Source organism: Buceros rhinoceros, unplaced genomic scaffold (genome assembly GCF_000710305.1).
Source record: "Buceros rhinoceros silvestris isolate BGI_N320 unplaced genomic scaffold, ASM71030v1 scaffold11582, whole genome shotgun sequence".
In the NCBI taxonomy this organism is placed as follows: domain Eukaryota; kingdom Metazoa; phylum Chordata; class Aves; order Bucerotiformes; family Bucerotidae; genus Buceros; species Buceros rhinoceros.
Genome location: NW_010399496.1, coordinates 27473 through 40362, shown reverse-complemented (window position 1 = coordinate 40362; position 12890 = coordinate 27473). Strand labels below are relative to the sequence as shown.

The 12890-nt window shown below is 37.7% G+C and overlaps 1 protein-coding gene across 1 annotated transcript in view; it reads left to right on the top strand.

The window, feature by feature from the left end:
- Positions 1-2331: 2331 nt before the first annotated feature.
- LOC104489350 (DNA-directed RNA polymerase III subunit RPC2-like) overlaps positions 2332-12890 on the top strand; it is a gene marked incomplete at its 5' end in the record, with an annotated part of 29368 nt that continues 18809 nt past the window's right edge. The window contains 4 exons of the mRNA XM_010131502.1: positions 2332-2541; positions 4386-4544; positions 5969-6086; positions 7731-7873. Coding sequence (XP_010129804.1) covers positions 2332-2541; positions 4386-4544; positions 5969-6086; positions 7731-7873 — 630 coding nt within the window. The remainder of the gene's footprint in view (positions 2542-4385; positions 4545-5968; positions 6087-7730; positions 7874-12890) is intronic.

Genomic DNA, 12890 nt, shown 5'->3' with positions numbered 1-12890 from the left:
GGTTCCTCCATGTTGAACCCAGGACAATATGATACAGCATTCAACTCCTGAAGGGCAGCCTGAATACAGTTTATTGTTGAGGCTCCAAATCTCAATCACTCATGGCTCCTTGTCTGATGCAAAGAGTAACAGTTCCGTTAGGCTTGTCTGAACCTCTGATAAAAACACCAACTTTGAAATATATGAAGCATCTGAGAGAGAAATAATTTCCATCACCTGAAATATGTAAAAGTGTCATCTGTAATTCTTGATACATAGGGTACTTCCACAGATTGTTACTGGGGTATAAAGGACAAGTTTAGCTATGTTCAGGTGCTCCAGACTTCATCCCATATCAGAATCCTTAACCAGTGAACCATAGCAGGTACAGCATATAAACATCTCAGAGAAGAAAAAAAAACGGCAATTATTTCAAAAGTGAAAGTTGGTGTGGCTTACTCAGGACAAGGTTTCTCTCAATAACAGAGAAACATGCCTATCCATGGCAACCTATCCTGAAAGCACAGAGATTATTCATTCTAGGTGCAAGGGGAAAAAATGGTGTAAACCTCTTAAGTTTTTAGTTTGGAAGTAAATTTTCCTAGCTGTGCATTGGAAAAACCATTTTAAAAAAATCAAAGTACAATGAAAACAGTATCTAATGTTCATACTAGGCTAAGAGATTATCAGAAGTAATAGGGCCTTCAAATGGTGGGTGTTGTGGGAGGTGACTGGTAAGGTCTTCAGCGTGGGTGAATCGAGGCTCGAGCAGCTTGTTTCTTGCCGGAGACACAAAATACTGTTCATTTCAAAGAAAAAGACAGAAAAGCAGCTGTTTAAAAGCACGAGACGAGTGAAGTCTGTCAGCTCTACCAAATCTTTCTTGCCGCCTGAAAATTCTGTGCCTGTAGCTTCAAATCCACTTTCTAGAACCAAGGAAAGTCCAGGTGGTTATAACAGTTTATTTTCAGACAGTATCTGTTGAGCTGTCTCCCTGTTCTCGTCCATGGGAAGGGTAGGCCTGTGGTGGTTTGGGAGAGAGAGCTTAGTGCCAAGGAGAGGATAAGTCTTTGGAAATGCCCATGATGCTGCCTGGGTTTAGATATTTGATTTTCTAGGCATTTTATTTAAATGCAGGCATGTGGAAGTTGCAAGTAGATGCATATAAAACATGAAGCTGTCCTCCACTAAGAGTAGATTTGTGTTTAGCTGTGCTCTGTTCTGGCTACGTGAAGTTTTCATTATACACTGGCCGCTTTGACCTTCCCCTGAAAGCAGCCAGCCTCTGAAATTGCAAGAGAAAAAGAAAAGCTTTTGAAAGACTTCTACCTCCTAAGCACAAGTACTGCAGAATATTTAGCACTTAAAGCTTTAAAACCTGAACTTTTCAGACTATAATTTCTTAATTGCTTAGAGACATAGCATAGTCCTGGTACAGCAAACTCTAATAACAAACGATTACCTTAACTTTTGTTCTGCTACACAACGGTTTATGTTTCCCTGCTGGGTGTTAATTATTTTTTCCTCAGATTTCAGAAGACAACTTTGGCAGTCTGATGGGATGGGGCCAAAACTTTCAGTCTCAAGCTGGGAGGTCTATACAAAGGATTGAATTCTGAACCGTAAATTTAAAATTAATTTAATGTGAAAAGACAAATATATTGTGAGTGAGCTTCTACTGTAGTCTTTCTAGCAATGACACCTCTAATTTCGGAAAGTAAATCAGTCTTGACTGCTGCTGACTGTATGCTTTGTTCATGCTTTGTGACATTCTAACACAGGCTGCTGTTGAACTAATTATTGCCCAGAAAAGGAAGGAAATATGATGTGGAAGATGCAGTGCTTGATCCACAGTGCGTCTTGGACTCAATGGGAGACTTTCTATTGATTCTCATGAAATTTTGTATCAGGACTATGGAACATAAGTTCAGCTCTCCATAAACCTATGGCTATTAGAACGATAAAAGCAAACTTCATACTTACAGTTTTATTCAGTGTTGTGATTAAAAAAGAAAACTTATTTGCATTCAGTCATATGGGACCTAACTTTGACTTCTTTTGTTGCTGTTCTTGATGCTTAGATTTTCCCTGTATAAGAAATAATAAATTATTTTTTCTGAAAGCTTGAATTAAGAAGCCACTTAAATCTTTATTTAAATGTAATAATGTAAAGGTGTTTTGGTTTGGTCTCTTTTACGGGTTTTTTCCTTTTTTTCTTGAAGTCATTCTATTATTAGAGTAAATTCCTCAGTTTGTGGTTTTAGTTAATTTGCATTTTGTTAAGTTTTTAGCCAAAACATTTCTAGGAAACTCACTAATATTTACACACTTTTGTTTTTCTTTTACATACAGGTACTATTGGGTACAATCAAAGAAACAGGATAGATACTCTTATGTATCTTCTAGCCTATCCACAGAAGCCAATGGTAAAAACAAAAACAATTGAACTGATTGATTTTGAGAAACTGCCTGCTGGACAGAATGCCACAGTTGCTGTGATGAGCTACAGTGGTTACGATATCGAAGATGCTCTTGTCTTAAACAAGGCCTCTTTGGATAGAGGTAAGAACCATCAATTCTTTCCAACTTCTCTAGTTCGTGTTCTAATACGTGTTTTAGTAAACTTGTCTCGTGGCGTTACCCTACAGTAGCTCCTACTGCAGTTATGAACAGCACATTTCCATTTAAGAAATGGATTCCAAAACTGATTTGAATGCTTTTGATTGTTTTCTGCATGAATAATGGTTGTAAGTCCACGCTTGCAGTAGTGCGGTGAAGTTGCCAACGTGAATAAACTTCTGAGTATGGATATTATACAAAAATGGCTAACTTTTGACCTCAAATAAAAAAGTGTAAATGGTCCCTTTTCAAAAATACATAGAGAATGTATTAGATAATCTGTTCTGTTGGGCTTGCTTTTTAGATGGGTATCTAAACCTCTGCTCATTAATACCAGAAGGGTCTCATTATTTCACCAGTAACAAAAGCAATAGGTGAAATCAGATTTCTGAATGTGTTTGGAAAAGGGATGAATCATGTGGCAGTTTGTGTCATAGTGAACTTGATGTTCTGAGGTAGCAATAGCAGTATTGCCTACTATCTGAGAGAAAATAATAGTAATGTCTAAAGCAAAATACTGTTTATTCAGAGATAAATTAATGACGTACTTTCTTTAAAAAAAAAATCTATGTAGTGTAATGTGTTTTAACTAAAAGTACATAAACACCAAATAGAAGATAATTAAATGAGACATATGTTTGTGCCGGTCTAGCTCGTCTCACTTTTCCCACAGTTCTTCAGTGCTTTATGTTAATGCTGATGGGAGGAGAATTGCCTGAAAACTTAGTCTCTTCTAAATAAATTCTCTTGAGAGAAAACATAGTGCAGTGTGATCAAATTGGTTTTAGTTTTGGGAGGCCAAAATCAGATTCTTCTAACACTTTATTCCCCCACACACTCCCTTCCTCCTAGTTGCTAGGCAGCAATGATAGTATTCCTAGACATGTATCTTTGGCATTAATGTCTGCCGCATTCAATTTATGCCTCCTTTTCTAAAACAACAACAGGCATGATTTAAAAGTGAATGTTTTCTTTTCTGGTAGACTGGTAACATTTAGAGGGAGAGCTGTGGTGCTTGTCAGGACTTACTTGACATAATCTAAAGATACAGATGTACTGTATGTGGTCGCAACCATCTTTCAAATGAACTAAAATAATGTAAGATTATTAGAAAGCCTTGCTCTTGGCTGTCTGTAATTCTAAATGTGACAAAAGTGTTTAGTATTGTGGCTAGTTTCTGTACCTGGAGGGAAATTCCAGAGATGCTACTTTCTCATCTAAAACCCAAACCTATTTTATAATAGGTTTATATTTTATATGTATTTTATATGTAATTCAGAATTCTTTTATCTGGGGGGGAAAAGTGCATGATGGGATGATTATAGGAAACACTCAATTGATACTTCACTGGTAGGCTAGCTTGTGTCAACCACAAACATGAGTAAAAGTTCAGGTTTCTTACAACTCCCGAAAGGAAGAGGTGCTGTTCTCATCCAGTTACAGTCTATTCTTCTGTTTTATGTCTCTCTCTGGACCACCAAAGGTAAGAGAAATGGTGTGTGTGTGTGTGTGCGCGCGCGCAGAGGTATAGCAGCAGATTAGGACAAGTTAAGAATTAGACCGTAGTCCAAAATCTAAGAAAAAGCAGCATGCATGATCTGATTTTTAACTTCTGAGCTACTAGGTATTCATGTACAAAGTTATGCATATTCAAGACAATTAATAATGTAATTTAAAAAAATTTATTCTGTAGCTCATCAAGTGGATCAGCATTCTTGTTTTATTCTGATGATATGTTATAAAGAATCTTTGAACTCCTAGGCAGATGAGTTTGTGTTACATTTTAGGTTTTGGAAGGTGTCTTGTATATAAGAATGCCAAGTGTACACTGAAGCGTTACACAAACCAGACTTTTGATAAAGTTATGGGTCCGATGTTGGATGCAGCTACCCGTAAACCAATCTGGCGCCATGAAATTTTAGATGCTGATGGTATCTGCTCTCCAGGTACGTCAAACTACATGGCAAGTTCATAATCTGAGGTAGAAATTAATGTTATTTTAATTTCTTGTGCACCTTCTTTCCTACTTAGTGTAATTTTTTTTTTAAGGTGATAGTATTGTGATAGAAAATTTTAAAATGTTCGTTTCTGAAAGCAGTGTGGTACCAGTCATTGGGGGTGTTTTTGTGCATGAGAAAAGGGAGCTTTATATTTAAGTAGAAGAGCGAGTCATTAACAGAGTGAATCTACTGAAGCATTAGAACATGTATTCTTCTATCCCCAAACTGGCAAACTTTGTTTAGTACTGTGGTTTTTACTGTTGTCTTCCATATGTTCTGTTGGGTTTTTTTAAGGATAGATTCCTTATTACTTTGGTTTCCTATGTCAGAACCTCCTAGCGTGCTGTCTGTAAATGCAGTTGTTTGAGGAAGTAAAAACCTTGTGTTTTTAACTCTTTACAGATATGTTTGGAGAGAGGTAAGAAAATAAATACATCTACATTTAGTTAAGATGATAGTTGTGTAACTTTCCAGTGAAAACAAATTTGCAAAAGAATCCTCCCATACTGTCATCCATCAATTAGAAAATGGCTTAATAGATCTGTTGAGATCTAATAAGAAGGGTGCTGTAAAAGACACTAAACTTAATTCCGTTAGAGTAACACAATGGGTCACTTTTGCTCTTTAACACATCACAGTGGAGCTTTCAAAGTTAATTTAAAAAAAAAAAGGCAAAAATCTTCTGAAGTATTAGGATAGACAGGACTGGGGTGGACTCCAGACTGAGACTGTTCTCAGCATGTAGGTAGAAGCTTCTTTGAAATAGCTTATGTGGACAGGAAAGAGACATAGGCTGAAGTTCAGTGTAATTTTATGGAGGAGGTGATAGGCAGATACTTGATGCATGTCAGGATCATTGGGCATGCTACTGATCTGGGTTTCTATGTGAAGGGCAGGATAAGGGAATGGAGGAGAAAAGAGCTGATGAGTGAGACCAGGAGCAATAGGAAAAAGTTATTGCAAAGAGAGGCTGAAAGTAGTCTTGCACAACTTATTGCAGAAGTGATGTTATGTCCCAAATTTAGGTGTGAATTTCTGAAATTTGTCAGTTAGAGTGTCACTTGTTAATTTTCACCATACTTATGGCAGATAACTTCAGATGCTTTTATGTATTCTTTAGATCCACGGTATGTTGAACTGTTATTCTCATAGCGCCCCCAGCATGGAAGCTGTTCTGTTTTGCTTTACCAAAAAAAAGCTAGTTTAATGATTCGCTTACTGTGAAATGTTTAATTAAATAACAGGGCATACATCCTAGACATGTTTCTCCCAGTTTGTCTTCCAGTTTACCTTTTTTTAAAGCTTCAAATGTATTTCTAGCAGGTAGCCAGATACATTTTCATGATGCTTTTTTTTCTTGTTCTTTGTAGGTGAAAAAGTAGAAAATAAGCAAGTCCTCGTGAACAAATCTATGCCAACTGTGACCCAGACACCCCTGGAAGGAAGCAGCGTGCCACAGCAGCCACAGTACAAAGATGTGCCAGTAACGTACGTTGCATCATAACTTTATAGTTAGGGAGGGCACACAGAGGAAAGGTATCTGAGAAAATATGCAATTCTAGAGAAGTCAAAGGAGTAAACTTCTCTCTGCAATTTAGACCTAGTTCTCTAGGTCTTGATTTTTCACAGTGTTTTTCAGAGTGTAGATTATTTTGAAAAATGCCCAGTGCCTGAAATTACTAAGTTAGATTCTGACACCTGGAACTCTGGAATTGCAAAGAGAAGGAGGAACCCTCCTGAAGATGTAGGTATAGAGAGGAATTGAGGTTTCCCAGGGGAAACTAAGTAGAAAGGAAAACAGTGGTAAAGGGGAGAGGACTCACTCATGCATGAAGCGATGGAGGAACAGGAGAAAAGCAGGTTGAGCAGGAGGGCAGAGAACACGTGTACTTAGTGAGAGGGCACATCTGCTCCATACCAGCTCCCACAGAAAATGGCCAATGCTCACTATTGCTCAGCCTTCACTTTGCCAGACAAGAGGCCAGGAGATGGAGGCCTTCCTATCTGAGAGGCTGACAGCTCATTCTGACCACTCCAATTAGACATTCTTTACGAAGGCACCAGTGAATGGGAAAGGACAGTCAATAAGAGGTTTTTCTGTCCTGTCCTGAAAGAACAGGAGAGAACCTCTGAGGTTGAGATGAATATTTTCCATTAAATATATAAATAATTAAAGAATGAAGGGTTTTTCATGGTGTTGTCATGAATAACCTTGACAGTTTGGTAAATTAGCAGAGACCAAGGCAAACAACTGGCGCCTAGGTCAGAAAGGCAGCATTAGCTTTGCTGCACTTCTGTGTGTTTTATAACCGATGGAAATCTCTAGGTTTACTCGTACAAGATATTAGGAAAGAAGTGAGGGAACACTGTAGTTATCAAGAGGAAAGCAGTAATCCTGACAGACATGGAGCCAGGGCTCTGGCCTTAGGCGTCGTAGTTTGACCATCTCAGCTACCTGAACAATGAGACAAAATAACCTCCTAAATAAGGTATTAAAATCTGTTCTACCCTCATTCTACAATATATGGAAAAATGCTAGTACCAGAATAATTTCCTCCCTGTTCTGTCATTCCTACCTTTTTTTCTTTTTCTTTTTTTACCTCTTCTTCCAAAATGTCTGCATCTCTCAGACTCTAGAGTTCATCTCTCTTTGTACCTCATACTGTCTTTTGCCCTTGGTTCATTTCCACACCTGCACCTGATGCATAGTTTCAGTCAGGGTATTATGCTTTAATTTTGTTCTTAAATACTCATGGTATATTCCTTAAACTCCCTTCTTCAACTACGAGTCTCTATTTGACTTTCATTTATTTAACTGAAGATCGAGATATCTGCAATACATGAGGAATCTTTTTTCCATCAAGAGTCCACATAACAAAAAAATATACCTTGTTCCTTACAAGTCCGTCTTAATTCTCCCTTTGTTTCTTTTGTATCTCTTAAGCCTTTTCTTTTCCAAAAACATAGCATACTCTGTAAATCTCTCTATATAATCTTTGCTCCTTTGGCCTCCCATGTACAAGTTCCATGAAGGCTACAGTTTGACTGGAAGCTTATCAATACGCAGATACTTTTTTGTAACTTGTGTTTGGTTCATAGATGTAAAACTTATGTTTTGTCTTCTTGTACTAGCTACAAAGGTGCAACTGATTCTTATATTGAAAAAGTAATGATTTCATCAAATGCAGAGGATGCTTTCTTGATCAAAATGTTATTGAGGCAAACTAGACGTCCAGAAATAGGAGATAAATTTAGCAGTCGGCATGGGCAGAAAGGTAAGTTATGTATTTAACAAAAATAAATGCATTTTGGGTATGCCTACTATACATGTATAATATCATCATGCATATTTCCATTGATTGGTTCAGATCTTTTATGAATGCAGTGGTAGAAGACTATATCCCTTTTCTTTTGGTTTAAGTTCATCTAATTTAGCAATGATGTTTCTGGAACTGAGGAGAGGAATTGACAACACAACTCTCTGTTGACTTACGAATCTGAAAAATACAGTAGCTGCCCTTTTTTAACAAAAACAGGGGTTTGAGCCTTGGTCGTTTGGTTTTCCAAGTGTGAATTTAGTTTTAGGTGATGCCTTGGATGTCAATGGATTATTAAGAGGGAGATTGGAGGAGCAAGTGAAAGGGCCTATTCTGTATGCACAAAAAAGACCAGGGATAGAATGGGATGTCTGCAAGTCATGTGTGCAGATATATTGCTCTGACGACAAGACTGCAGATAGGTAGCTGGTGATGGTAAAAGGAAAGTAAATCAGGAATGCAACTAGGAGTGCAATAGCAGAGACAGGAAAGAAAGGGAAGCTGTTTTTAAAAGATACCTGGGACATGATCTAGGGTTCATCTGGATCTTCAAATCAGAAACTGAAAATGGGTATCTACTAGGAAGCTGCTTGGTGACACATAGCTCTCTAGTGTTAATAGTAAGATGAAAATCAAATGCACGTTTCCATATCTGTTGAAAAAAGCAGTGGACTCCCTTTGACCTTAATGGCAAAAAAAAGTGACTCAGGCCATCCTCTGGCCTTTCATGAGCATTGCTTTCTTTGTCAGAAGACACATGGGAGAGTGCAGTGCTTTTTGCTAGGAGGAGCTCCCTGTAAGTGTCTCTTTCAGCACTTAGTGACACGGTCCTACTCTAATCCCAGCATTATGTTGGGTTTGACCTTGTGCTGATTCACATCCTGTATTCTTGGAGCAGAACTAGAGAACTCTCTGGGCAAATATGCCCTGGAGTCAGTCAGCAGAGAGCTGTATGTAGATCTGAGACAGTGAAAAGCAATGAAACTGCCACAAATATCACAAGTACTCAGGCAGTATCCAGCTCTAGAGCTCTGTTAAATGAAGCTTAAACAGACTCTCCTCTGGCATATTGAGTGCCTGTGGGATTGGAAGAGGTATGAAGAGCAGCTGCTTACAAATGGACCCCAGGCACAAGTAAGATGCCACTGTTTGCTTCTTTACTCACATGTGTAGCCTGAAGTCAAACTTGAGGTCCTTTATGACCCTCTGAGGCAATGGAAGTATGTAAGTGTCAGTGGCAATGAGGTGCAACTGAAGTGAAAGCCTGCGTCCCTGTCATGAGATGCAGAGCTAAGCATCAGTGCTTATCGCTTGTTTCTGTAGTCTTCAGATTTGATGATCAGGACATGTACCTAGAGCAAGGCTGTCAATCAAAAGAGATGAAATGGGTACCAAAAGCAGTAGTTGATGATAATGTCAGTTGTCACCAGATGTTGCCTCAAATTCTGCGTGTTTTCTATGGAATACAGTCAATGCAGTACATCCATATTTATGGACATTTGCATGAAAAATTTTAGCAGGCAAGATTTTTCTCCTGGTTTGGGCCATTGATATGCAGCTATTGAAATAGTTGGGTGAACACAATTTGAGTGGAACTGATTGTAATACCTTTCTGAAAATCAAGAAAAAAGATGCTCTACAAATCTAGAACCATCAGAGGAGAAAAGGTGGAAGAATGACAAGGAAACAGAATTGTGTCAGGCAGGCTGCAAAACGGCGTAAGGGAGCAGAGGGCCTTTCATACTGCTAAATGCACGTAAGGCATCTCACAGTCTAGAGCAAGCTTGTTTTCGAGGTCTTGAAGGGCAGACATCTCACAAGTTCTTTTGCTGATCATCAAACTCTGATATTCATGGTCAAATACAGAAACAACTAATACACACGGTGTTGGAATCTGGTGGTATCTTAATATCCCCAAAGCCACAGAAAGTTAGTAATTTTTTATTTCCAAAGTAAAATACCTGTGGAAATCCCTTGATAATGAAAAACAACGTTCTAAGTGCCATAGGGAACTGCAATGATGCCCATAATTATGGCTGGTATTGCATCATGTTAGAATGACTGATTGTGTATCTGTGCTTTGAACGTACAATAAGTCAAAACCATCAATTATTCAGAATAGCGCGTGTCCCTTTCAGCTTGGTTTTGGACCTGTGAGTAGGAACATTGCAACAGTTGTGTTACAGAGTTTTTAGGCGTGTCCTTGTTAGCTGTGCATTAATCTGTAGTAATCTCTTGTGATTGGGGAAATGATCATATTGTAAATTATTACATTCTATGAGGATACATACCCTTCCAGGAAGTAAACCTCTCAGTTCACTCGCTTGTAGTACATTATGGGAAAAGATGTTACCGTAAACGGAAAAAAGGGAGAAATGTGCATAGTGGAGATGATACATGTGTTAGATAGATATCAAGGAAAAAAGTACTGGCAAGAACAGTGGAGTTCACTGTTCTGCAGCTTCAGTATACAGCAAGGAACCAGGTACTCATATTAATGTTAGATTACAGAGGATATGGAACTGGAGAAAAGTCATGAAAAGGAGGGGGGAAGTCTCCTTTGCTAGCAGTTTAAAAATACAACTAGTATCATCCTTCTCTGATATGAAACTGGGGAAGGATCAGTCATAACAGAGGAATATAGACAATTGTGAAACAGAAACCATAATACTAACAGTTTAACATTTTCCATTGAGAGAATTTTTAATTAGCCCTGAATTAATTCTCTCATCTTTGTCTGAATGCAGGCGATTACCACTTCAGGTTTAATTTGTGAATGTTAGCTTTAAACCCATCACAGAGCCATTTAAATCTGTGATGAGCTTAAACTAACAAGTACCTTGATTCAATGAGAAGGAGAGAAAACGTATTTCTCTCTATATTGTCAATCTTTCTGTGAAGTATTTTTATTTTCTAGAAGGAATGCATGAAAATGAGATTTGATTTCATGGAATTGTAGTAGTAGTTTTAAAGCAGTTAAATATGTTCAAAATAAGAGGTTGCACAAACAATTCTCAAGTTTTTTTTTTTTTATGGGCTTTTACCTGTATTAAAAATTGTTTTGTAGTTTAAAGCAGTATTTTGTTGCTGGGAAGGAGAGGAAGCAGAGTAGGAGAATCAAAAATGTCTGGAATACAACAGATTAAATCTCATAAACCGGGTTTAGCCTTTTGTTACAGAAGAGCCCTTCATTAAATATGTAGGTAGATTTTGTAGGCCTCTGTAATAATATAGATCTGTGCCACTGCCTCTGTATCTGCTGCCTTCTTTATGTCCTCTCACAAGTCAACACAGTATTGGCAAGGGTCACCACTCACCACTTCTGGCCTGTCCACGACACCCATGCAAGTCTGTGTTTTAAGTACACTTCTTCCAAATTCCCTATAAAAGCTAGTCTGTTCTTCAAGACCTGTCAACAAAAGAAGTATATGGAGAGAAGAAAAAAGACAAATGAGGCTATCATGTTGTGTTCTGAAATGCAGATATTCTACTCTCTTTTAATATTCATGTTCAAACGGGATGTTGCAATCAAATCTGTGGGACTGGGACTGGCCATACAGAATATAAAACCTCATTTCTAAGCTTCTACTGTTTACAAATAAACAAGTACCTTCCAGAAGGATAATGAAACTTCTTCAGTTAATTATTTTGGTTTTTTAATCTTGCATTCTTAAAGCAAGGTCACTTTTCAAAGCACGGAAGGCTAAAGGATTGTTAAGCTAAAGGAACTTCATCTGAGATCCATACAAACTAAATTATTATATTTCCAGATTTCCTCTTGCTTTGCTACAAGTCACAATGAGGAAAAAGTTGGGCTCCTTTGATGTGAAAAAAAGCAATATATCACTTCTCTGAAAGAACATTTCTCAGTCTCTCATGTGAAAAAGGATTAACACCTCCAACAAAGGTCCTGTAGATCACAGAACTAAGCAATACTGAACAGTATTCCTGAGGAGTGGAAAAACTGTATTTAAGCAAGAGATTGTTTGAACTGGCAAACAGAAGCTTCTTAATAGCTGAAGATCTAAGATAAAGGATTAAACCTTTCTGAAGTATCTGCACTTAAACAACTCTAAAGACAAGGAAGCAAGTTTAAATTCATGAAAGATGGTCTTTGTTTTCCTAAATGAACCATGTTCTTTAGTGTCAAAACAAAATCCATTCACAGCATTATCAACTACATAAACTTCATGACAATACCGCTTACCTACCAAAGTCTGACCTTGCTTACTTTTTAGAATTTTTCCTAATTTGAGCATCTGCCTTCTGCTTGCCTAACTTCATGGTTGAGAACAACTTATCTTTCTCCTTTTAATGGGCGCTTGTACAGTACGTGTAAGCAGAACATGTAAAGTGAGATGTTAGTTTTAAATGGCTACTTGTGTCATTTTCCCCCATGTTACAAGTCAGACTTGGAACTTTATCTCTAATAAAACATCAGTGGGTTTATAGGAATTAAGTGGCTGAAGGGGCATTAAAAAGAATTTGCTGTTATCGACTGCAGGAATGTGGGATGGTGAGTAGTTATTAGGCATCAGAGAAGGTGGGAGTTCCTTACCTTATTTTTATCTTCGGAAGTTGAATATGAGAAAATGAGATGTCAGAATGCCATTAAAACTTCTCATACCATTTTTTCTGTTCATTTTTAACAAAACCACTGCTTGGCTTGTTGTCTTAAGAAAATTACAGCATTTTTTTATCTCAGGCAGCAAACAGGTAACCTTCTGACCTTTTCAGTAAATCTTCAAATGAACCTCTGAAATTAGGGTGATTTAGCGTTTTATGGCACAGAATAAAAATTCTCTAATTCTGTTTTCAAATAGTGTATCCTGAACACACATTTTATTAAGCTCTTGACTCATTCAGCCATGTGTATTTTGTAAAGTTCCTATGGTTATTGTTTTACAATAGCTGCTTCTAGAAGCATTGTAAGGGTTTCAATTAATCAGCTCTTTGTGTGCTTCAGACTATGCAA